This window comes from Molossus molossus, unplaced genomic scaffold (assembly GCF_014108415.1).
Source record: "Molossus molossus isolate mMolMol1 unplaced genomic scaffold, mMolMol1.p scaffold_m16_p_2, whole genome shotgun sequence".
In the NCBI taxonomy this organism is placed as follows: Eukaryota; Metazoa; Chordata; class Mammalia; order Chiroptera; family Molossidae; genus Molossus; species Molossus molossus.
Genome location: NW_023425355.1, coordinates 38035787 through 38062522, shown reverse-complemented (window position 1 = coordinate 38062522; position 26736 = coordinate 38035787). Strand labels below are relative to the sequence as shown.

At 36.9% G+C, this 26736-nt stretch overlaps 1 protein-coding gene across 2 annotated transcripts in view; it reads left to right on the top strand.

Annotated features, from left to right (window-relative positions):
• The window catches only part of AMMECR1 (AMMECR nuclear protein 1), a 135958-nt gene extending 112975 nt beyond the window's left edge, over window positions 1-22983 (top strand). Inside the window, exons 4-7 of one of the 2 annotated variants that reach the window (XM_036270648.1) lie at window positions 18580-18670; window positions 20086-20182; window positions 20297-20370; window positions 22513-22983. In XM_036270648.1, the coding sequence (XP_036126541.1) occupies window positions 18580-18670; window positions 20086-20182; window positions 20297-20370; window positions 22513-22532 (282 nt within the window). In that variant the 3' untranslated portion in view covers window positions 22533-22983. The remainder of the gene's footprint in view (window positions 1-18579; window positions 18671-20085; window positions 20183-20296; window positions 20371-22512) is intronic. The other variant, XM_036270649.1, reaches the window with a different exon arrangement.
• The last annotated feature ends 3753 nt before the right edge of the window (window positions 22984-26736 follow it).

Genomic DNA, 26736 nt, shown 5'->3' with positions numbered 1-26736 from the left:
ACACAGGTGCTGAAACAAAAACTTGTGTTTGTTCATAGCAGCAGTATTCAAAAAAATCAAAAGGTAGAAACAATCCAAATGTCTATCAACAGATTAAGGGATAAACAAAATGTGGTATATCTGTACAATTTAATATTATTCAACTATTTAAAAACTGAAGTGCTAATACATGTTATGCCATGAATGAACCTTGAAATCATTATGTTAAGTGAAAGAAGCCAGACACAAAAGGCCACATACTATATGATGCTATTTATATGAAATATCCAGAATGTGAAATTCCATAGAGGTCAATTGCATATTAGTGCTTGCCAGGAGATGGGAGAAGGGAGTGAATGGCAAGTGCTGGTTAATGGGTACAGGGTTTACATTTGGGGTGATGAAAATGTTCTGGAACTAAATAGTTGTGATGGTTATACAACACTGTGAATGTACTTGATGCCACTGAATTGTACACTTTAAAATTATTAAAATTGAAAATTGTATGTTATGTGAATTTTACCACAATAAAAAGGCACATATGCATATGCATAGACATATTTAAATCTATTTTCCATAATACTATAGTAATTCTAATTTACTGAAGAAGAAAACTTAAAATTCAAAAAATATAAAGAAATACAAGCCATTCATAATTACACCATTCTGAGATATTTATTCTTAACATTTTGGAATATTTCTTTCAATGAGTTTTTTGTGTCTTTGTATCTATAAATTTGCATATTTGTTTATGTAACTGAGATTATATTGAATATACAGTCTCTGTTAAAAAAGAGGATTATGGGGAAGTCTTTGTTTATGGTTTATCTTTGTAAATAAATTATTTATATAGCAAATTTCCTTTATGAGGAATCTGTCTATATTATGAAAGTATACATTTTATTTTGAGAAATTTCACACTGTCATATAGCTACAATTTTCTTCCAAGAATGAAATGCCCTGTTCATCAGAACTATCTAATTTTAACCTGAAATGCAAAGTTTATGCTAGAAGGAAAACAGATGATTACAGAATTTTAATAGGGAATTTTTAATTCAAAGTTCAGTGATGAGTATGTTTTACATAAGCAGAAGGCTCTAACATGGGGCTTTTCTGGTTGAAGTACAGTTTGAGAGTTGAACCCCTTTGGTGAACTGTGTTACTGCAGTAGAATTCCTGATTAAAAGGACAAAAATGCCCAGATCAAAGCAGAACGAGGACAATGTCTAAAAGTCCTAAAGCACAGAGGTAAGTAAATTCGATAACAAGACAGATGTCTCTGTGGTCATGAGGATGAGGGATGTGACCAGTGGTAACAGCCACCTAATTTTCAAATGAACAGCAAACAAGTGAACTACCACAGGACCAGCCACTATCCTATTCTCTTCTTCATCCAAGGTTTTAAACTCAGCCTATTTTGGAATTCTCTTTTGGTAACATGTCTCTAATTTTATAATGGCACTTAGTAGAATGTAGGATTTATATCAGGCTTTGTTTTAGAGGCCAGAATGCTTATATTTGATAATCTAAGGAATGTATGTTAAATGGTTTCATAAGTGGATGTAATTTCAAGTCAATGTTAAATTTATATAACGATCATCAGTAATGCTTCCCTATGTTATATTTCTTAAAAATAGCAATTAGCATATTTAAAACAAGTGTCTATAGGTAGCTTCTCAAGGAGCCTGCATAGTCATTAAAAATAGCAAAACCATCCACAAAAGGATGTAAAGACAAATTGGAATAGTGGTCCCACCAGTCTGAGAATGGCTGATCATTGCCAGCGTCATGATCTGTTTAATTTCCCTGGTAGGTATGAGAAGGATGAAAAGTGAATGATTTGGAAGAAAAATCATTACCTGATAAATTGAAATGTTTGTCTGCAAGGTTAAAATGGTTATTAAGTGAAGAAAATTGTTCCCCTAGGGAGAAATCTGAAGTGATCTGCCTTGTGTTTGAACACAAAAAAATTTTAGCATTGTTCCTCAATCCACAGCATTCTCTTAATTCTGAATGACAGGATGATTGACAGACATGGTGCTTTAGAAACAAAGAAAAGCTCTTTAAGCATGTTGGAGTCCTCTAATATGATATATAGCCTAGAACTTTTATAGTTAACACTATTTGGGAGCCAGGTCTCTCTCTCTCCTTTTTTTATTGTTGAAAGTATTACAGATGTCTCCCTTTTTTTTCCCATTGACCCCCCTCCTCCCCGCTCCCACCATGTCTCTTAATTTTAAAGATCTGAAAGGATATAAAATTAATGGTATTACAATAGCTGGAGTTTAAATTGAGGGGTGATCCTAGGCGTGTCGTCTTGTAGCTGCTCATTTTCAAGATGACATAAATGAATAAGCTTTTTGTTTGTAGAAGAACTTGTATAGCAAGTATCCTACCAATGATCTTCCGGGAGCTCCTGTAGCAATTTGCTGACAGAAGACAAAGTATGTTCTAAACTGTAGTCAGGCATCTTTTATTTCAGTGTTTAGAGACATGTTAATTTTGAAGGCATGAGGAAGGAATAGTTTCTGTATTCTGAAGTAGAACAATAGATTATATTTCAATAGATTAATAACATTTTTGCAAACTATAGGGCACTTTCTGATGTCTCACCTATATGTACCACTATCACTTGAGCAAAATATTGTGGCCGTAAGACAGACTGTTCATTTTTAACACCCAACTCTTGTATCGAATCAACCTGTGCTGGGTGGGGCTGGCCAGCATGATTCTTGTGTAATGTCAAATCTGTCCCTGAACTTCAGAGCTAGACCCCAAGCCCCCAGTCTCACTCTTCCCCTAAAGAACCAAAGTATCTGTCATTGTACGTGAGTTTGTTGGACTCTTGGTACTCAGACAGCTGTACTTCACTTTAAAAGCAACCTCAGTCCGGCCGGTGTGGCTCAGTGGTTGAGCTTTGACCCATGCACCAAGAGGTCACCGGTTCGATTCCCAGTCAGGACACATGCCCAGGTTGTGGGCCCAATCCCCAGTGGGGGACATGCAGGAGGTGGCCAGTCATTGTTCTGTCTCCTCTATGTTTCTATCTCTCTCTCCCTCTCACTTCCTCTCTCTCTAAAATCATTAAAGGAAAAGAAAAGAAAAATAACCTCAAAGCACACCTCTTGAGCCATCACAGCTCCATTTCTGACCCATTTGGTTGTAGTTAATAATAGCATGTTTTTGTAATACCCTTCATGAGAGTAAACAGATGAGATTAATAAATTGGCTGCCATCATTATCTCTCATATATTTTAGAAGTTCATGTTCTCCTTTTCCTCCTCCTTCCCTTAAAGATTTATATTTTTCTAGATTCTCTTAATGTACCACGGAAAACAAAGTTCCCATTCATATACAGATGGTTAGTATGACTCACTAAGTCACCTAGTGAAATCTCTTCTATAGTTGTATGTGTTCTGTCCATCCCCCCTTACTTATTTTCCCCAACTATAATATATACCATGTTTTACTTCTCTTCTAACTTAAGAATCCTGCATAGATGATAGATAGATCGATAGATAGATAGATAGATAGATAGATAGATAGATAGATAGATTGATAGATAGATAGACAGATAGATAGATCGATAGATAGATGGATGAAGCCTATATATAATCTATATATGTATACATCTCTGCAGAGGTGGGGAACATCCAGCCCCCAGGCTGTATAAGGCCTGTGAAATCAATAGCAGCTAACATCACATGACTCACCAAATTAGCCTGACCAAATATAGCAGGCTAATTTTTAAGCTGATAATTTTGTATAGCCTGAGAATGATGTTATAAATATCCAAATGGCCGTTGGCAGAAAAAAGGTTCCCTACACCTGAATAGATGAATATAGTTATATGAGGCCGATAGATAGATAGATAGATAGATAGATAGATAGATAGATAGATAGATAGATAGATAAGGCCTATATACCATATATCTCTATATATCTCTCTATATAGGATATATATACATATAGGTAGGCTTCATATATACACACATATATGCTTCATATATCTAGGGAAATGCTTTTCAGTATTTTCTTAGGGCCCTTGAGATTTTTATATAAGATATTACTGTCCTTAAGATAATTTAGTCTTTGTGCTGATGCTGTACTCTAAAATTTTTTCAAGTGCTATGGAACAGTATGCTTCATGTTTCCTGGCCACCTAGAAAGAATTTGCTGTGAATTAACAAGTCAGTGTATCTTTCCTGCTTTCCCCAAATCCAGAAACTCTTCCAGCCCTTTCCTTAGTGTCTGCAGTCTCTCCTTTCCTCTACAGTTTGTGCGCACACGCGCGCACATGTGTGTCCGTTCTCAGCACTTAATAAAAAAGGATCCTGCATTTTGGAAATGAGGAGACTTGTGTTCTCTTCCTGACTGCCACTACCCAGTTTAGTAACCTTTCCAGATCTTTGTTTCCTCACCAGAAAGCTGGAAAAAGTTGGACTAGATAATACCTAAGGTCTTTGGATGCTGACAGAGTGTGATACTGTGAATCCCCTTTTTAAAATGGCTTCTGTTTCATTTTACTTCCAGAGAATGAATCACCACCAACCATTTAGAACTCATAAGAGGTCCTTACCTTTTTTTGTTGTTGTTAATCCTTAACTAAGGTTATTTTTTCCATTGATTTTTAGAGAGTAGAAGGGCGTGGGGGAGGGGAGAAAGAGGGACATCAATGTGAGAGACACATCACTAGGCTGCCTCTCTGCACGTGGCCCAATAGGGGCCAGGGATGGAACCTGAAACCCAGGCACATGCCCTTGACCAGGAATTGAACCTGCGACCCCTTGGTTTGAAGGCCACCCCTCTTGCCACTGCCAGAGCAAGAGGTCCTTAATTTTTAAAATAGCCATTGCTAACTTAAATGTAAGCAACACAATTTTAAAAATAAATAGTCCAATTTATGAAATTGCACATTCTAGATTTCTTTTTCACAAAAGAATTTTCTTTAGGAAGAAAAATACTCTACTGTAAGTCATAAATGCCTCTGTTATATTACTGTATCATCCCATTTTAAGGTAACATTATATGTATAAATATCAATTAAGTAAATATATTAGGAAGTGATTATTCACTTTACAAATAGATACTTTGCTTTGCAGAGGGACTCACTGGAGGGTTCCTTTATTGTTTTCCTCATGATTTTAAGATTAACTGATTTATACAAATGCAACTTATATGTAATTTTTAGGAACAAATCTCTTTTTTAGACTGAGTAAAACCATATTGAGTCAGCTATTCAGTGTACAGTTCTAACCTGTATAACATTTTTCATAGTTTCTTATCAAGTAACGATTATTTTATATTAGTATGTTTGACAAGAGGTGTTTTCCACCCCCAGTTTTTGAAAAGCAAACTAATTCACATCTCTAGATTTTAAGAAAATTTTATAACTTTACTTCTCTTATCTGTAAATTCACTCCCTTCCTCGTTCCCTTAAAAAGAAAAGGTAGGAATCCATTTTTAAAACTTTTGATTAAAAGCAGGCTTTTTTACTTAAAGGTCACATATATTGCCTGAACTTTCCTTGGAAAGCTTCAGGATGTTCATGTTTAAGGAATGCACATTATAATTAATCATTACAGAAAATTCTTTTTTCCCCTTAATTGCACTCTTGAGCTGTCATTGGTTCTCTGCAAAACCATAATGTAAGAACAATTTCTTTTATTGCAAATGATAAATAAACATGTTTTGTTTCTTAGCTTTTCACAGCACTTCTTCATTAGCCATGCTTCATTTAAAATCTTAACTAATTCTTTAAAAGATCATGGGGGTGATTATTAGCTAGTTCAGGTATTTTAGAGCTGTGCATCTGCTATTAGTTAAAATAAATGTTATCAGATTGTTGTTCAGTGGCCTTTGTGGAATAAATTGGCAAGCTTGTATTCCTGACATACAAGATGTCTAACTTTCCTGCATGAATTAAAATTGGCACTAATTGATCCTTTGGTAAGGTCTGCAAAAGCCAAGAATTGGTCCATGGAGACTGAACTAATTTCCAGCTAAAAGTGACTAATTTGCAAGGATTTTAGAGAAGAGCAACAAATATGTATTTTGGTCAATGAGAGCTTTGCTGTTGTTTTTCACAAAATAACAACAGAAAAAATAATCTCATCTGAGGTAGATGATAAAACAATTTTTATAGTAAAATATATTAAAAGGTTACATGTGCCCATGTGATGCCTTTGCAATCAATTATCATTTTAATTCATTTTTCTAGTATTTTAATTTATTTTTATATCATTTTTTCCTGTTTCTAAAAACATCTCACCTGAAGGGGATTAGAAATCAAGGACAGCTATAGGAACAAGTCAGATCATGGATAAAAACAGTTTAACAGTATATATAGTCCTTCATAGCATCACAGTTCCTTCAGGAGATTATTTTTTAAGTCAATAAAGCAAGAATTTTCTGTAGGTGGTACCAAGATTCCAGGCCATTTTTTCTTTTACTTTTTTGTAAATTTATTTTTGTTACAGATGTTTCTTCTTTTTCCCCCATTGACACCCTCCTCTCCATCCCCCCCACCCTGTCCCCACCTTCATTGTCTATGTCCCTCGGTTATGCATACATGCATATAAGTTCTGTGGTTTATCTCTTCCTCCCCTCCACCCCCTCTTCTGAGGATTGTCAGGCTGTACCGTACTTCTATGACTCTGGGTATATGTTGTTCATCAGTTTGTTTAGTTCATTAAATTCCAGAAATAAGTGAGATCATGTGATATTTGTCTTTCTCTGCTTGGCTTGTTTCGCGTAGGATAATACTCTCCAGGTCCCTCCATGTCATCTCAAAGAATAAGAGATCTTTCTTTCATACAACTGCATAGTACTCCATTGTGTATATGTACCACTGCTTTTTTATTCATTTGTGTACTGATGGACAGTTGGGCTGTTTCCAGATCTTAGCTATTGTAAATAGTGCTGCTATAAACATGGGGGTACATACATTCTTTCTGATTGGTGTTTCAGGCTTCTTAGAGTATATTCCTAGGAGTAGGATAACTGGGTCAAATGGCATTTTAATTTTTAATTTTTTAAGGTAACACAATAGTGTTTTTCCATAGTGGCTGCACCAGTCTGCATTCCCACCATCAATGTACTGGAGTCCCCTTTTCTCCACACCCTCACCAACACTTGATGTTTGATGACTTCTTGATGGCGGCCATTCTGACAGGTGTGAAGTGATACCTCATTGTTTTAATTTGCATCTCTCTGATGATTATTGACGTTGAGCATTTCTTTATATGTTTCTTGGCCATTTGTATGTCCTATTTGGAGAGGTGTCCCTTTAGTTTTCTGCCCATTTTTTAATTGAGTTCTTTGCCTTCCTTTTGTTGAGTTGTGTGAGTGCTGTATATATTTTGGAAATTAACCCCGTATCTGATGTATCATTGGCAATTATGGTCTCCATATAGTGGGTTCCCTTTCCATTTTGATGGTTGTTTCTCTTGCTCTGCAGAAACTTTTTAGTTTGATGTAGTCCCATGTGTTTATTTTTTCCTTTGTTTCTCTTGCCTCAGGTGTTGTATCAGTGAAAATTCTGCAGCATATGATGTCTGAAATTTTGTTGTGTGCATTTTCTTCTAGGATTTTTATGGATTCACGAGTCACGTTTAAATCTTTTATCTGTTTTCAGTTTATTCTTGTGTTTGGTGTAAGTTGGTGGTCTAGCTTCTTTTTTTTTGCATGTAGCTGTCCAGTTTTCCCAACACCATTTATTGAAGGGGCTGTCTTGACTTCACTGTATGCTCTTGCCCCCTCTGTCAAATATTAATTGAGCATAATGTTTTGGGTCCATTTCTGGGTTCTCTGTTCTGTCCCATTGGTCTTTGAGCCTGCTCTTGTGCCAGTACCAGGCTGTTTTGATTACAGTGGCTTTGTAGTATAACCTGATACCTAGTAATGTGATTCCTCCTACTTTGTTCTTCTTTTTTAAGATTGCTGGCTATTCAGGGCCTTTTTTAGTTCCATATAAACTTTTGGAGTATTTGTTCTAGTTCTGTGAAGTATATTGTTGGTATTTTGATGGGAATTGAATTGAATCTATAGACAGTTTTGCATAATATGGACATTTTAATTATGTTAATTCTTCCAATCCATGAACATGGTATATGCTTCCTTTTTTTTAATATCTTCCTATACATTTTGTTTTCCCCAATGACCTGTAGTTTTCTGTGAAGAGATCCTTTACTTCTCTGGTTAACTTTATTTCTAGGTATCATAGTTTCTTTGCCCCGATGGTGAATGGAATTGATTTTTTAGTTTCTCTTTCTGTGAGTTCATTGTTGGTGTATAAGAATACCATAAATTTCTTGACGTTAATTTTGTATCCTCCTACTTTGCCAAATCATTTATTATGTCTAGTAGATTTTTTATTGAGTCTTTAGGGTTTTCTATGTACAATACCATGTCATCTGCAAATAATGATAGTTTCACTTCCTCCTTTCCTATTTGGATCCTTTTAATTTTTTCTTCATGTCTAATTGCTGTGGCTAAGACTTCCAGTACTATGTTAAATAAGTGTGGTGAAAATGGACACCCCTGTCTTGTTCGCGTTCTTAAGGGAAATCCTTTTCGGATTTGCCCATTGAGTATGATATTGGCTGTAGGTTTTTTATATATGGTCTTTATTATGTTGACATATGATCCCTCTATTCCCACATTGCTGAGCGTTTTTATGAGAAATTGGTGCTGGATTTTGTTGAATGGTTTTTCAGCATCTATTGATATGATCATATGGTTTTTATCTTTAATTTTGTTTGTGTATTGTATCACATTTATTGATTTGTGAATATTGTACCAGTCTTGCATCCCTGGGATAAATCCCACTTGGTCATGATGAATACGTTTTTTGATGTATTGCTGGATCTGATTTGCTAATATTTTGTTAAGGATTTTGGCATCTGTGTTCATCAGTGATATTAGCCTGTAGTTTTCTTTCTTTGTTGTGTCTTTATCCTGTTTTGGAATTAGGATTATGCTGGCCTCATAAAATGAGTTTGAAGTCTTCTGTCTTCTTGGATTTTTTTGGAATAGTTTGAGGAAAATGTGTGTTAGATCATCTTTGAATGTTCAGTAAAACTCTCCTGTGTAGCCATCTGGGCCTGGGTTTTTGTTTGCTGGGAGTTTCATTTTTTTTTTTTAATTTTTGTCTTTATTGATTTGAGAGAGAGAGAGGAGGGGAGAGGGAGAAATAGAAACATCGATTGGCTGCCTCCTGCGTGCCCCCCACTGGGGATTTGGCCTACACCTTGGGTGTGTGCCCTAACTGGGAATCAAAGCAGTGACCTCTTGGTGCATGGGTAGACGCTCAGCCACTGAGCCACACCAGCTGGGCTGCTGGGAGTTTCTTAATTACATCTTCAACTTCCTTTGTTGCTATTCGTCTGTTCAAGTTTTCTGTCTCTTTCCAGTTTAGTTTTGGGAGAGTCTGTGTTTCTAGAAATTTCTCCATTTCATCTAGATTGTCCAATTTGTTGGCATATAATTGTTCATAGTATGTTTCAATGTTCCTTTGTATTTCTGTGGTGTCAGTTGTTACTTCTCCTCTTTCATTTCTGATTTTGTTTATTTGGGTCCTCTCTTTTTGTTTCTTGGTGAGTCTCCCTAAAGGTCCATCGATCTTGTTTATCTTTTCAAAGAATCAGCTTTTTGTTTCATTGATCTTTTGAACTGTTCTTTTTTCTTTTTTTTAGTCTCTTTGTTGTTTATTTCTGCTCTGACCTTTACTATTTCTTTCCTTCTACTTGCTCTGGGTTTTTCTTTTTGTTTTGTTTTGTTTTTTCTACAGTCATTCTTTGCTTATCACTGTTAATCCATTCCAGACTCTAGCGGTTGCACCTTGCATTGAAGGATTCCTGGGGTGTTCGAATACATAGGTCTACAGTCCATACGTACAGAAATTTTAATTTTTATTGTAATGCAGTGGTGTATAATTGAGTCAGACAACCGTGTGTGCACTGTATCATTTTTACTGTTTTGATCAACTTTTTAATGAATATGTTTGAAAAAAATGCGACAGAGTGAAGCCGTGAAAGTCAAAGCACAAAGTTGTGAGGGACGAGTGTAGTTCCTTAAGTTGGAGGGTTAGAGAGTCAATTAGGAATTTTTCTTGTTTCTTGAAGTAGGCCTGTAGTGCTATGAACTTCTCTCTCAGGACTGCTTTCACTGTGTCCCACGGATTTTGTGTTGCTGTGTGTTCCTTTTCACTGGTTTCCAGGAAGTTTTTAATTTCTTCTTTGACCTCGTTGGTAACCCATTCATTGTTTAATAACATGCTATTTAGCCTCCAAGTGTTTGAATGCTTTTGTTGTAATTGTGTTCTAGTTGTATGCCATTGTTATCTGAGAAGATTCTTGATATCATTTCAATCTTTTTGAATTAGTAGAGACTTACTATGTGTCCTAACATGTGGTCTGTCTTTGAGAATGTCCCGTGTACACTTGAGAAGAATGTATATTCTGCAGCTTTGGGGTGAAATGTTCTGTAAATATCAATTAAGTCCAACTGTTCTAGTTCATCATTTAAGGAGTCTATGTCCTTGTTAAGTTTTTGTCTGGAAGATCTATCCAGTGGTGTCAGTGGGGTGTTAAAGTCACCCACTAAGATTGTGTTGCTATTGATCTCTCCCTTGAAGTCCTGCAGAAGTTTTTTAATATATTTTGGTGCTCTCATATTTGCTGCGTATATGTTTACCATGGTTATATCCTCTTGTTGGATTGATCCTTTTATTACATGGTGAGCTTCTTTGTTTCTTATTATGGCCCTCATTTTGAAGTTTATCTTGTCAGATATGAGTATTGCTACATCAGCTTTTTTTTTTTTTTTTTTTTTTCATTTCTATTTACTTGGAAAATTTTTTTCATCCCTTCACTTTCATCCTGTCTTTTGTTTTGAGGTGGGTCTCTTGTAGACAGCATATATATGGATTGTGTTTTCTTACTCAATCAGCTACCCTATGTCTTTTGATTGGAGCATGTAGGCCATTTACATTTAAGGTTATTATTAATATATAGTTATTAGTTGCCATTTTTATTTTATGCCCGTGTTCCTCTTTCTCTCTGTTTCTTCTTTTTCTTACAACAGTCCCTTCAACATTTCTTGCAGTGCTGGTTTGGTGGCACTAAATTCCTTTAGCTTTTTTTTAATCTGTGAAGCTCTTTATTTATCCTTCAATTTTGCTGGATAGTCTTGGATTCAGACCCTTGCCTTGCATTACTTTGTACACTTCATGCCACTTCCTTCTGGCCTGAAGTGCTTTTATTGAGAAATAAGCTGTCAGTCTAATGGGAGCTCTGTTGTAGGTAACTTTCTGTCTCTCTCTTGCTTCTTTTAGGATTCTTTCTTTGCCTTTAATGTTTGCCATTTTTATTATGATGTGTCTAGCTGTGGGTCTTCTGAGGTTTATCTTGCTTGGGACTCTCTGTTTCCTGGACTTGTGTGACTTTTTCCTTCCCCAATTTAGGGAAGTTTCTGTCATTATTTCTTCAAATAGATTCTCTATTCCTTTCTCTGATTATTCTTTTTCCGGTACACCTATAATGTGAATGTTGTTACGTTTTGTATTGTCCCACAGCTACCTTAAATTCTCCTCTTTAATTTTTTCTCCCATATTGTGCTCTATTTGGGTGTTTTTTTCTACCTTGTCTTCTAGGTCGCTGATTCGGTCTTCAGCTTCTTCTAGTCTACTATTGAACCCTTCTAAGGTATTTTTTTATAACAGCGGTGTCATTCTTTATTTCCTTTTGATTTTTATGCATAGCTTCTACCTTTTTTTTAAGGTGAAGTAGTTCCCAGTGAGCTCTTCATAATTCTTATTCAGTTGCTTATAGTTCTCAGCAAACTGTTTGAGCATTCTTATAATCATTGCTTTGAATTCTTTATCTGACAAGTTGCTTTCTTCTAGTTCCTGTAGTTCCTTTTCTGATCATTCCTCTCTTTTTTTCATCTGGGTGCTGTTTCTTTGTCTCACCATTTTAGTAATCTGATAGTTCTAAGCCCAGTGAGGGATGTTGGTAGGCAGGTCAGTGTGTATCAACTAAGGCTGCTGTGCCTCCCAGACTGTTTTGGTGTATGGCCCCTCTTGCCTGTTGTAGGTCCTGGAGGGTTGACACCTGGTGGCTGGTATTGGTTTGTTATGCAGGTCTCTGCTCCTAGAGATTTGCTGCTGCTTGGGCTTGGGCACTGCTTCTGATCAGCTTCTGCTGATGATACTGGGGATGGGTCTCAGCTGCCGATATGTGCTGCTATTGCTTGGGGTACATGGGTCCGTCTGGTGCTCTGCAGGGATGCGTGGGTCCTGCTGGTATGTTTCTGGGGTGCATGGAGTTTCTCTAGGACCCTGTTGGAGTGTGTGGGTTCCACTGGCATGCTGCTGGGGCTTGTGCATCCTTCTGGTATGTTGCTGGGTTGCATGGGCCTAGTTGGTGTCCTTCTGGGGTTCATGGGTCCCTCTGGTACCCTGCTGGAGTTTATGGATCCCTCTGGTACACTGCTGGGGTGCATGGATCCTGCTCCGCACCTGGGACTTTGCTGCTGCTGTGGGGAGAGGCTCCACTCCAACTCCAGTTGTCAGGAGCAGGTCTCAGCTGCCCTCGCCCTGCTACTTGGGCTGGGGCACTGCTCCTGATCAGCCTTTGCTGATGATGTTAGGGTTGGGTTTCAGCTGCCGATCTGTGCTGCTGCTGCCTGTTGGGGGTTGAGCTTTACTCCTGCCCAGTAACTGTTGCTGGGGGGGGGGGGTGCCAGGCTCCCAAGCTGATGCTAGTGCCACTGCAAGCCTGGACGAGCTGCCACGAGCCTGGGAAGGCCACCACTGATGTTGGGGGGGGGGGCTCTAGTTCCCAGCCAGTTTCGGCTACTACAGCAGGCCGCTCGATAGGCTGCTTCTGTGTTGACACAGCTGAGTCCATTGGACCGATGGTGCAAGGCACTCTGGTGGACTCAGGTTGCTTGGTGCTAGCTGTTCCTTCTTTCCTTCTCCCAGGGAAGACCCTGGATCTTCCAAAATGGTGGGGCCTCCTGGCTGCGCAGGGGAAAGTTTGCTGTCAGCACAGGAACCTTCTGTCCTGTGTCTCTGCACTATTCAAGGTTGGTCGTGTACACTCACATTCTCTCACACTCACCCTCGCTCAGGTCCTGCCCGCTGCCATCTTTTTTCTTCCTCTCCAGCCATTTTTATATTCTCCTTTCTAGTCTTCTAAAGGGATTATGGGTAATAGGCATGTACTATTTTTATAAACAAAAAAAATAATAATCCATGTTTACAATTGTTAAGGTTTATAAAAGTAAAAACTACTGAGTAAAAAAATCCAATTGTAGTAACATTGTTTTTAAAATTTATTAATTGACGAGAATCTGAAGTGTTCTTTGTCAATAATTGTTCATCTTTAAGTGTTAATTGTTAATCAGATAAGCAGCTTCAAAACATCAGACTTACTTCTGAAATTACTAGGTGGATTCAAGTGTAGCAAAATCACAACTCTGAGGCTTTGATGGGTAGATCTGCCCAATATGTAATCTACATTTTTTTTTTTTTTTAGTAGTATCAGGGTTGGGGAAAGTGATTCATTAGAATGTGCACAAACTGTCATCAGCCTTTATGATTAAAATCTTAATTGCTCTTGCCCAAATCAGAATTATTCAGGAGGATAAACTTGGAATAGGCCCAAGTTTGGAATATTTTCCTCCTTTATGTTGAATTTGTTTTCACTGTAAAAGGAAGAGTAAATGTCTTCAGAAGGCTGAGGTGGGTGGGTGGGCAGAGGTATTGTCTGGGGCTATGAGAGTGAAAGACTGGACCATGCTGCATTGTGGTTTTTGTGCTTTTAGGGGAATTATCACATATGGCTCTTTCCTCCTAAGAATATAAGAAATGTCAGACTCTGGGTCAGATGCATGGACTATTCAGTGCAGTATTTTGTTGTTGTTAGTTTTTTCTGTCCATGTACCACTGGCTATTTTGTGTGAGAGCATGTCTTCTGTGATGCCATTCTCTAAATGTTAGGGGGTGTATCAAACATCCTGAAGTCCTCTCATTAGGAACAGCGTCCTTTCATTCGATTCAATGGAACTGGTGTATTGAGCCCAGCAGGTCAGTCTTATGTGAATGACCAGTGACTGCTTTGTTAATTGCAAAGCATATTTTGCCAAATGATACCATGGACAAAGACATGTCAAAAAAATTTTCAATTCTTTAACCTCCTGATATATATATTATTTTATTTTATTCAAGGTGAACTCACTGAAAATCAGTGGAGTGAGCTATGGCCATATTGTTACAGGGAGACCCAACATTGGGTTCTGAAAATGGGGAAGAGTGGGATTAACTGTGGCATTTGCTAAGATATGATGAACCTGAGGAACTAAATTAGGCCAGTATGTGATCAGGGGCAGATTTAGCTTTGAGGATCAGGAATGTGGAGGTTAATTGTGGAATCTAATGGCCTAAGGTTTGGGTGGAGCCTACTCAACTTAGCCAGAGCACATTTTGGGGGGGTATTTATTTTTAAATATATCTTTATTGTTGAAAGTACTATAGATGTTCCCCTCCCCCCCTCAATGACCTCTTCCATCCCGCTCCAACCCCCTATGCTTTCACTGCACTATTGTCTGTGTCCATTGGTTATGTATGTATGCATACAGAGCACAGTTTATACTTATTGATGCTTTTAGACAGATGACTCTTTTTTATGTTTCAGTATATCCAGATTGTTGTCTTGCTGATTAGGCTCCCAAGTAAAAGTGAGAACCTTTTGTAGTGCCACTAGTGGATTACAGGACTAACACTTGCCTTATAGACAGACTAGGGTATATTCAACTTTGACTCTGTAATTGTGAGGAGTATAATATGGACCATGTATTATAATAGTGTGGGATGAGGGTAGTGTTTTTTAATGCTCCTGTGTTGAGAGTTATTGCATTAGAGGATAATAGTTTTAAATGAAGCCACATTTCTAGCAAGGGACCAGAAACCCAGGATAAATTAAATCTGCAGACAGTCCAGAAGCTTCATTTTAACCATTATTTATCATCTCTTCTCCTACCAAACCTTTTATTATGTAGCATAATTGATTAATTTGCATGTATCTCTTCTCTCTGTGCCCACATGCTCTCTGATACAGGAGTGAACAAATAGAGAAATGGACAAGAGAAATAATGAGATGGGGCTGAGGCTAGGTGGAGTTGGGGATGCATAATCTCCAAACTGAATAATCAACCCCAGAATAATCAAGATATAGTTTAGGGTCCTAGCATTAATCTTGATATTTAATCATTCTGGGTGATGTTAAAAACAAAAGATTGTATAATAGCATTAATAAAAATCATTTGCTATGGAATGGTTCAGAATAATATGCTTTCTTTTTTAGCAGGAAATATGAATCTACTGAACTGGTCTTAATGTTCCCTCAGCACACACAGATACAGCTTGGTTTAATTCCACATCCTCTTAACTATAAGTCCTACATTTAATTTACTACCATTCTAGTTGATTTATAGCTTTGCTTAGCAAAAGTAAAGTCTTGATTAAAAGGATATTATCACAGCTGATGGACCTTGAAAGCATTTTTTTCTCAGATCTTCTAATAATTTTGAAAATGACCTGCATAAGGCTAGATTTGCAAGGTTCCCGTTTTTGCCCACCTGGCTGTCCTTTGGACACTGGTAATTAGGGGTGTTTTTGGTGATGTGGTTTTCCCATATGCTACCTTCTTATCCATCCTGAGAAATGGAAAATGACTGTGATAGTTTTAGAGCAAGTTTGCTTCAGGGAATCCCCATTCCTGGTTAGCTGATCTCTTCTCTAGTTGATAATTACAACTATAGCCTTTGTCTCTTGAGGTGCTGCTGGGCTGACGAATCCTCCAATATGTCTAAGGGAAGATTCAGTTAGTATAAATAAGGGTTGTATTTTGGAGTTGCAGCTGTGACAGATACCTCCCTCAAAAAATACAAAATTAGTTTTGGGGCTCATTTCAGTGGAGATGACTTAATTTGCAAAGCCAGTGATTTCCACAGGTTGGCCAGATTTGGTTATTCTCCACAGCCGGCCATTTTCCACTCTCCTGTTTTGATTGTGAAGTATGACTATTTGGTGGCATCTCTGGTTCTAGGAGTAAGAAAAATGCTGTTGCTCAACAGGTGACAAAAAGCTATTACGCTTTGATCCTATTTAGAGTATTATTATCATGTCCCTATTCCACTTGTTGAAAAAAATGAGCCACTCTAGTTTGGGCTTTATATCTTTGCAGAATATATTTTTGAGCTATGAAATAAGTTATTTCTTACAAAGGATTCACTTTAAAATCACCATACTTGCATTCAATTCACAGGAGCTTTCAATTGTTCAGAATATATGAACACAGAAAAGAATTTTAAATGGTAAATGTGGTACTAATTCAAAATGGGAGAACTTTGATTTTTTTAAAATCAAATTTGATGTTGGGGCCTTCTCAAAATACAAAAATACATCCATTTTATTTGTGAATACATCAATTTTTATTTTGATCAACATAGCTTTCCAGATTGGTCTTATTGAGATATCATTCATATATCATACAATTGGTCTTAAACCTCTTTTAATTGTTAACTTACTCGGCTATAAAATCTCTGAAGTTTTAGTTTAAGAGCACAGAGTGTACTCCTGTGAAGAAAAGATTTATGTTTCTAAATCACCTTCAATTTGCCTAAATCACTTTTTTTCCCCCAATACATAGCTACAGGTTGTCAGAGCTCGACTGATTATTAGAGGTTATCTAGTTACCCTAGAATAAAAATCACTGGGGAGTTATATTTTTTAAAAATTATACTCGCTGAAACATGTAACCTCCCAAAATTCTGATAAACTTTGCAGCCCCCCATTTCCATCCTATACCAGTTAAACACCACTGACGTTCTCTAACACTCTCATCCCGCAGGTAGGGAAACATTCTTCCTCTCCCGGTTTTTATTTGCAACCTCAATAAGCACCAAAATTCTTTTTCAATTTAACATGACAGGTTTTTATAAATTGAGTTGGAGATGCAAAATTCACTTCAGTGAATAATGGGAACATAAATTATTTATGCTGTATATTTAAAAAACAAAGTATGATGGATGTGATATTGTAAAAAGAAAAATCTCAAAGTCACTGACTAGAAAGTCAGTATACAGAAACCGTTGCAAATTTGTTATTGTCTCAGTACTGTGTCAGGCACTGGGGAGATTAGTAGATGTCCTTTATCCTGAAAATGCCTGATAGCTGAGCACTCATATTTCTTTTCAGCTGTCCACAGTCATTTCCCACAGGGCATTGGAGGCCCGATTGTGTTAGTTTTTAAACAGCTGCCCTGATTGCATTTTCAGCAAAAGGATATTCATAAAAATACTGATATTAAATAGATAGAAGAAATAGCCACTGAGATGGGCTTGAATAAAAAACATAAACTACTCAGAAGATCTGACAGAATCTAACGGATGGGTGGATGAAGACCTGGGGGGAAAATGAAATGGATTTTCCAGAGGACTTTTTATTTCCTGGAAAATTGGAAATTTTCAGCCTAAGGGCAGAAGAAGAAAAAGGAGTTTTTATGGATCCATTTTCATTTCTAGACCTACACATCCATGCAGACAGAAAGAGTAAAAGTTTGTGCCTTCAGTCATCTGCTCTGAAAAGAAGCCTCTTTCCTTGGTAAAAAGGTTTACCTGGCCTTACATCTTCCCTCCAGTACCTTGGATGAACTTACACTCCACTTGGTAGCCATTGGTCTAAAGCAATTGATTTGGGGGAACGGAATGGAATTGTTAAGCTTTTGAAATTTTATTTTTATGATCAGTGTTTTAAAACATTTTACTTTTTAATGCTTTTTAGCTGTATATATACTATTCTATGTAAGGTATATGGGGAAAGGAAAGATTCCTTTTAATTGGATGTTAATCAAAGAAAAAGTATATTACTTTTTAAAAACATTAGCAAATACTTGTCCACACTGACTTGGAAGACTATCTTTTTTAGGGAATCACCTAAAGTTGGTCTGTTTCACATAAGAATAAGTTATAGTGGTCTCTGGTTAGTATATAAGAAACTCCAAAAATGCCTTGCCCTAAGTGATCAGAAATTTTTATTGCTCTTAAGTTTATCAGTAGTGAATGAGGGCAATGATGCAGATAGACTGAGGGTTTGTCATTGGTCCACTTTAAGCCATAATACATTTTTTGTTGTTGTTGTTGAGAAACTATATGTAATGTGTGATGATGTAGAATCTGGTTGTTGTTGTTTTTTTGTTTTTGTTTTTTTCAATCTGATCTGTATTGCTTATCTACATGTAACTTAAGGTTTACATATGTCTTATTTACACATAGCCCCAGAATGATTGTTCTGGTTCCAAACAGAATAGCATATTCCTGCACATGTTGGGCACATACAGATCAGTGTTTTCAGTCTCCATGGCTATCTTAATGGCTTTCAAACCCAAAGTCAGTACTTTAGAAAGAGAAAACCAACATGCCCTTCTAAAACCAGGGGGGAAAGGAAGAACTACATTCTCTTGAAGTTAAATTATAACTTTTTCTTTCTGCTTCTGTGAAGAAGACTGTACTAATAAAACTGCCAATTTCTTTCAGGTGGGTGTACATGGCATTAGAATAGAATTCATCAATGAAAAAGGATCAAAACGCACCGCCACCTACCTACCGGAGGTTGCAAAGGAGCAAGGTCATTGTGCTTTATTTCATATGATCTGGTGAAGAATTTAAACAAATATAAAAATTGAAATGCAATATCTGACCTTGCAGTTATGTCTGATAATTGATCAATGTCAAATTATAAGAAATGACTCTTCCGTCACTGCCACTGCAATGTCTGAATGAAATCGGTTAATTACTCACACAGAAGTTGAATCTCTGCACTCAAGTTTGACAGCAAAAATATACCCACTGTTTGCTTTCAAAAAAGCAAAGATTTGTAAAAGCTAGGTGTTATTTTAGGCAATAGTTTGCTACAAATTTGAAGAGCCATTTTTCCCATATTCCATTGTGCTACCGCCTTATGTGGTATAAACAAGCCTTTGGTTTGACAGCCAGCCACACAGTTCATTGTCAGTATCAAACATTTCATTCTTAAGTGGTTGTCATTACTCATTTTGCTATTATTAAGATTGCAGTTTTCCCATTAAGGTGAGGAGCATTGAGAATACATGAAGTAGTGTTTTACATACTTGGTCTGCACTTCCTAATCAACAACCATTTTTCTATTTTTGCAGATAAAACACAAACCTTTATGAACCACTCCACTGTAACACAATAACTTTTTACTCTGTAGTATTTTGTCCTTTATAGCCACTACTAAATTCTAGTTTCATGTTAGTTGAAATGAATATTTCTTCTTCACTTTATGGAGCTTCTTTTCTTATCAGAAAGAATTTGTGATTTGGCTTTCCTGTATTTATCTCATAAATATGTGAGATATATAACAGCAAAATTTAATATATTAAACCACCAAACAAGAGATTTAATCTTTAAGGCAGCTATCTGAAGATTTATTTCAGTTGCTTTCAAAAAGGTCTTAATCCTATAGTTTCATTGACTTTGTAAAGCATACATAAGACATAGAGGGCCTCGGATATGAATATACCTTCCCATGTCAGAACCAATAAAAGTGCCCTTAAATATTGCACCCAAATACACTTGATTGATGACAGAAGATACCTTTAGAAACAGTAATTACCATGAGTTAGTGTGGGAGTCCTAAATACTACTGAGTTAACACAATGACGTTAAGGCTTTTCCCTCCCTTTTAAAGATGTCACTGTTAGAAGAGAGTACATTGTTTGTGGTTTGTTACTGAAACATGACATGTTTGTTACTGAAACATGACTTAGTAGTTACTGCCAGCCTCCTTGCCTTCAAATGTGGTTGAGATTAAGAAGCCATTGTTGTTAGCCATTGTGGATAGCTAGAATTTAAGGTGTGAGGTGGTGAGCCTCCTTCTGTACAGGATGAAATCTTAGCTCTTCTGTATAATTTTTAGGACCAAAGGAGTTGATGGCGTTGTAGAAAGCCATTTTGTATTTAACCAAAGGTGCTTTTTCCATGTGCTTGACTGCATTTTATCTGGTCTACTCTCCGCAGGATGGGACCATATTCAGACCATAGACTCCTTACTGAGGAAAGGAGGATACAAAGCTCCAATTACTAATGAATTCAGGAAAACCATAAAACTGACCAGGTACAGAAGGCATTTTCTAGTGCAAGGGTAACCAGTACATTTTGATGCATATGCCTATAATCTTTTGATTTCTTTGGTCTCTCTAACTGTATTTGCTTCTCTTTTCTGAAACAGAGAGGAAATGAATGGCAGGGCCATACTGAGGATGGATACAATGGAACTATGCTTGGCAGTAAAGCCTGTAAAATGTATGAGCCCATCCTTCCCTTGTTTAGCTCTATGTGATTACTCTGGCTTTATATGAGCAAATCCTGTGGGCCTTCAGACTACATTATTGAAGAAAGTTACCTGAATTAGCTATTGGCTAGCTTTTGATGTGGCTTAGCAGAACCCCAGGATTCTGATAAGCAGTGCTCAAATTTGAATTTAGCCTTAGAATTTTGGCAGTGATAGAAGTCTCCCATGAAAAATACAATTAAGCTGGATTCACAAATGTGAAATAAATGTCTGCATGGGGTAATAGGAATACTTATTTTAAAAGGAAAATATCAAAATTTTAGGAAAACTGATTGTGTTTTCCATTTATTTTAATTCCACAAAATCACATCAAATGCTTATGGTCTAAAAATGGACTTTTCTCAGCTCTGAGGAGTTACAAATTTGAAAATGCCTCCATTTCTGTTCTCTCAGAGTTCACAGTCTAATAGAAGATCATGTACAAAAACGATTATTAATATAAGGCAGAATGTGATGGATGATGTGAGATCATAAAATAGGGCAATAGAATTCCAGGAGGGGTTGGAGGTAACAAAAAATTTTAAAGAGGAGGTAGATTTGAAGCTGGACTTAAAAAATAGGTAGAATATTTGACAGGCAGAGAGTGGGAAGGAAAGGGATTAATTAAAGGGAACTTTGTGAGTCAACACATGTAGGTGGCTTAGTACCCAGAAAGTTCTGAGGAATGTTCAATAGTCCAATTTGGCTGGTCTTTCAGTGGTCATTAGAGGAAAATATGGCAAAGAAGGTATGTTGGGTCAGATCATAAGGTCTTGAGTTCCAGATTAAGAAGTTTAGACCTGATTCTATAGGCAATCATTAGCCATTGAAGGGTTTAAAACAGATGGATTTGGGGAAGTGTAAGATTAGAATTGGAAGCAGGAAAATTAGAAGACATTGCTATTATTTAATAATCTCTAGCAGCAATCCACATGGGGTGAAATGGGAGGTGTAATAAGAGCGATGACAGTCAGATGGGAAGAAAGGAGGAAACAGATAAGAAAATATTGTGGAAGAAATGAAAGGAGTTAATCATCTTTCAGAAGTAAGAAAGAAGAACAAATCAAGGCTTTACTCTGGATAAAGGGGACCATGGTAATCCCTTCAACCAAGAGAGGAACCATAGGAGGAGAGTCACATTTATGCACTGATTCTAGATTTCAAGTGCTTCCTGTGATATTTATATATTAATGTCTAGTAGGTTACTGAATGTGTGTGTGTAGAGCTCATGGACAGAGATAGTGATTGGGGATCATGTGTAAAGAGGACATAGTTGAAGCTATGAGGATAGGGTTCATTGAGCAGGGATAGAGCATAGGGTCAAAAGGACTGAAGGTAGAAATGTAAGAAAATCCTATAAGGCAGGAGTGGGATGAGTAGTCCTAAGGAGCAGTCTGAGAGGCAGGGGGAGAACCAGTGGAGTGTGGAGTTGTAAAACCTGTGGCACAAGAGAACTTCAAAAAGGGAGTGCTGAACAGTACCACAGTGGAGATGTCGAGTAGGAAGAGGAGTGGCCTTCTGAAAGAGTAGTGTCCGTGGAAGTGGGACAGCAGAAGGCAAGCTGCACTGAGCTAAGGAGTGGTGTGAGATGAGAAAATACACATTACTCTTGAGAAGTGTGGCATTGAGAAAGCTTCTGTCCACAGGAAAACAGCGTTTGGGATACCGGGATTAAGAAAAGGTTTTTGTTTTGCTGTTTTTACTTAATGGCAAGACCCTGTGTGGACAGAGGAAAAGGAATGTTAAAGGAGGGAGCAATGGATGATCCCAGAAAAAGAAGGTAGTCAAGTGAGTGAGTTGCATACATGATGGTTAAAAGGTTGGCTTTCCCCTGTTCCTTTCTGTTAGCAAACTGGGGAGCAGAGGACAATAAAATTTGTACAATTTAAACAAGTAGTAGAATGGAAAGGGCACTAGACTCAGACTCTGGATTCCTGGGTTCTGATCTCAGCTTTGCTACTTATTAGTTGTGTGACACTGGGCAGGTCACTGCTCCTCTCTGGGCCTATGTTTCTTGACCTATAAAATTATCTTCAAGGTCCCTCCTTGCTCTGACACTGTCATGTCACCTATTTCTTGAAGTTAACTTTGTCTTTTCCCTGACTTTCTTTCAGGTACCGTAGTGAAAAGATGACCCTGAGCTATGCTGAATACCTTGCTCATCGCCAGCATCATCATTTCCAAAATGGCATCGGGCATCCTCTTCCGCCATACAACCATTATTCCTGACACTGAGCCGCACAACCAGTCACTGGGCCTCTCTGCAGACCTCTTCCCAGGAGACCCTTCCCCTTCTTGGTCTAGCTATCTCTTTTACTGTACCATTTTATGATGATAGTTTCCGTTGCCATGGTGAAACTTCAACATAGTCTATTAAGATCATCATGGTAACGGGTAGGAAAATGGCATTTGTTAAGAAGATCCTGTTTTATTATTTTAGATCATTGATTCTTTTTGCAGCATATATCAGTTTGGGGGATTTCTTTCCTTATGATATATAGAATTTTGCTTAGCTATGTCAATCAGATTTCTGTCTGTCTATCATGCTTTCCTTTCCTGACTTCTTTCCTTCATTCTGTCTTGCTTCTCTTCCTTCCTTCCTTTTTTTTTTTTTTTGTTTGTTTGTTTGTTTGTTTTGACTGTGGATGGAAGAAATTGTGCAGTTTTTAAGGATTTAATTTAGGTTTTTCTTTAGTTTTCCTCAGTAAGATAGATAATTTTTCATAGCTGAGTTTGGGAATAATTCATATGAAATTCAGGTATTTGTGTATTACTCATGAATTTGTCTAAAATTAATTTTGCTATGGAGCTTAGTATGTGGGTCTCCATTCCTTAAGTATATGTTTTTACCATGGTTAAAATATATGAACTTTAGTTCTAGTATAGAACATTTGAAGGTCCGTGATAGGGCTTGTCACAGAGAGTGAGAAATCATTTATGCCTATTGTGCTGGTTATCATAGGACAGACTGCCTAATAATTTTGTAGAACCAATTTACAAACTAAAACACTGTTTTAAGAAAATACAAGCTACCTTTCAAATATGCTATAGGAATCATTTTGAAAAGCAGCAAATATCAGGAAGACAGCATATACAGAATTTAGTGCCTTTGAGAAGAATCTAATTAAGTGGAATTAAGAGGGTTAGAAAAAAGGCAATTTAGAGAAATATTCTTATAAAATTTTATTGTTTCTATATTGTGAAACAACAGATTAGACAAATTACTTACTCTTAAGTATTTTTTTAAGCTGAAAGAATTATTTTGAGCAAATAACCAAAAACAGACATGTGACTATTGTGTATTTAAATTTGTTAGCTTTATCTTTCAATAAGTCATCATTGGCCAGAGACAATTTTAGCTACCATTTAAAGAAATGGTAAAGATAATCTAGTAAAACAAAAGTTCATATATGCCATGATTTCAGATGTTTGTAATGGGGATTATACTGGAGTTTTAGAAATACTATAACATAGCTTGAATCTCTTTCTGCACTACATACTTTTGATAGAAACACATGTACTATGTTGATGTTGTGTTACACCTGTAAAAATGGAGTTGGCATTTAGATACATTGTAATTTTTAAAACCAAGATCATTTGCAGGGCTAGTCTTCCCATGATGCATACGAAGATAATTTCCTAATGTCAATAGTAGGTCCATATCTATATCCCCAGGAAAAATGACAGAGGAGTTTGGAGAAAGATTACCTTCATTTTATTGTAGTAAAAAAATGTATGTGTGTGTGTGTACACACACACACACACACACACATATATATATATATATAATTATTTTTTTGAAACAGGAAACCAATATATCAAGTGGTGAATATAAGTATGGTGCAGAATATATAGTTTAAAACTATGAGATGTCACAATATCAAATGGCATAGCTTATACATATAGTGGCTGTGACAAGTGACAGACTGCTAGTTCAGAATTCAAAAACCCTTTTCTAGTTTGTGAGATAATTGGCTAAATTCATTGTGGCAAAGCAAACTGTTTTAGTTTTTGATAAGAGTTCTTAGAAGTTTGTTGGTATTCTTTCATCCACAGCATCCATTGTTGAAACAACCATTTTCAGTTGTGATGCCTTAACTAAGAAGCCAATTGTTGGCCTGAAATGCAATCTGGGTAGCCAGTTCCTTTGAACCTAGACATTAGTCAGACAGACAATGCTAGCTGTTGGGTTTTAGAACAGGGTTTTGAGTCCTTTCATTTCTACTTGGGAGCATTTAGGAGCAGATTAGTCTTTCAGTATAAAAACAAGTGGCTACCTGATGGAATCTTTTTCTTGCCCTTATAGGGAAACTGAGCACAAGCTGAATGATACTGTCTGCTGCAAAAAAGTAAATAAAACAAACTGAGGAGAGACAAAACAGACCAATATTGATCCATCTTACCCATCATCTCATCAGTTCAACAGGCTCCTTGTCCTGGTTGAGCTCATGGTTAGAAGTTTTTTTCTAAAGAAAAGATCTATTACATACATATTTGTATGTATACATATACTTATACATACATACATATGTGTGTGTTTATGTATATAACGGTGCTAATCAATCTTGAGCAGGTCATGTGACTGGTCATGCGGACTCTAAAATCATATCAGATTTTTTAAATTTCTTGATATATGCAGATGTTATACAGGTTTTCTTACCAGTGTAATAATGTTATACTGAAGAAATAACCATCCTGCAGGCTTCAGAGGACTCGGTCAGCAATATTTCCCACCATGGCTTGGGGGAAAAGGATAGTTTTGTCTTCTTTTGTATTCAAATTAATGCATAGTGCATTTTTGTCTCTAAGTAGCTGTTGACTAAAAGACTTTGTAGTGTAAAGGGTGTTCTACAAACTGTAATGGTGTGCTTCAAACAAACAAATGCTAGACCCTTTCACCTTTGTCGTATATTACACAATGTTAAATATGTGGTTTGAATTAACTTTGAACATGTTGAAATATGTAGCATGTGTTTTTAACTCTGACAAAGATTCTAATTGCACAGGTTGTGTTCTAGCCAGTTGTGGTTTATTTGTTCAGAAAAACAAATGTGAATTGCACTCATCACCAGTATATTGTATGAGTTCAGTGATCTTTAAACAGCTCAGAAGTAATACTTGAACTTCATTTGAGTAGCACAAAGTTTACATAGCCCCCCTTTTAAATGTTAATTAGTTCCATTTATGTTTTCATTTTCAAATGCAACTGGGTATTTTTCCTCTTGGAAAATAGTACGCATTTTACTTTGGTATGTAGCAAAAGGCTTCCATTTCTGGAAGGGTTTTCTTGTCCTTAAACGAGGTCAGCCAGGTACCAGATTCTAAAAGAACAATTGCCCCTCACCCCCCTCATTAAGTGGCCTTCTGATTGCACAAGAATGTGCTACTACCCTTTCCAGTCTCCTGTACCATGAGAGGTTGGTGTAATTGATGGAGGAAGTGCAAGGCTTGATCTTTTGCCCCCACCCCACTTAAACAATTATAAGATTTTCAGTCCTGTGCATACAGTCCCAATGCCCAGCACACCGGATGTTGGTATACTGGCCTCTTTTCATGTCTTCAAATGTGCAGGAAATTTGAAACTGTCATCTGGAATAGGTTCCATCTCTTACATATGTTAGATCAAACCAAAGAAGCCCCCAGCCATGCCCAAATGCTGCTCCAAAAGCCTGCCTTCCAGTCCTTACAAAAACCTTGCAGGATTAAGTATGTTAACTTTTTTTATTTTTGTACAATTTCTAAGTGATTTTTGCTAGTGATGTTAAATTTAATTAAGTTTATTTGGGGGTGTGAACACCTCCTCCATTTAAATAAACTGGCGATTTTCCTTTTATTTTTTTAAAGCGGAAACCTGTTGTGTGCCTCTCAATTTAAGGGTTTCTGATTACATTATTCTTAAGACCAGCATTGATCCTTTATATACAAACATACGTTTTCCTTGTTTTTTATTACTGTTTCAGAAGAAAATAACCCTTTTATTTTGCTGTGGACCCAGTAACTGCGCTGGTACATAGACGCACTGAGAAAACACTTTTATAACCACCTCTGACTGTTTTTGTATATCAAAGTTGATTACTTTTGAAATATTTGGATCTAGTTTCTAAGTTATTTTAGTGTTTTATATATTCCCTGAAATTACTTCGAATAAGTCACCAGCATAATGAGTTTTTGGTGATACCATGGTGAGACTTGTAATGAACAAAAGCTACCTGGTGTAGCTTTTCTTTTCCTTCTTTCTTAGGAACCTGTTTTTTGATTACAGTAAGACATCACAGATTACCTGAAACCCCTTCATGTATAACTAGATCCTCCTTCCTTCTACACTTGTTTAATAGTTT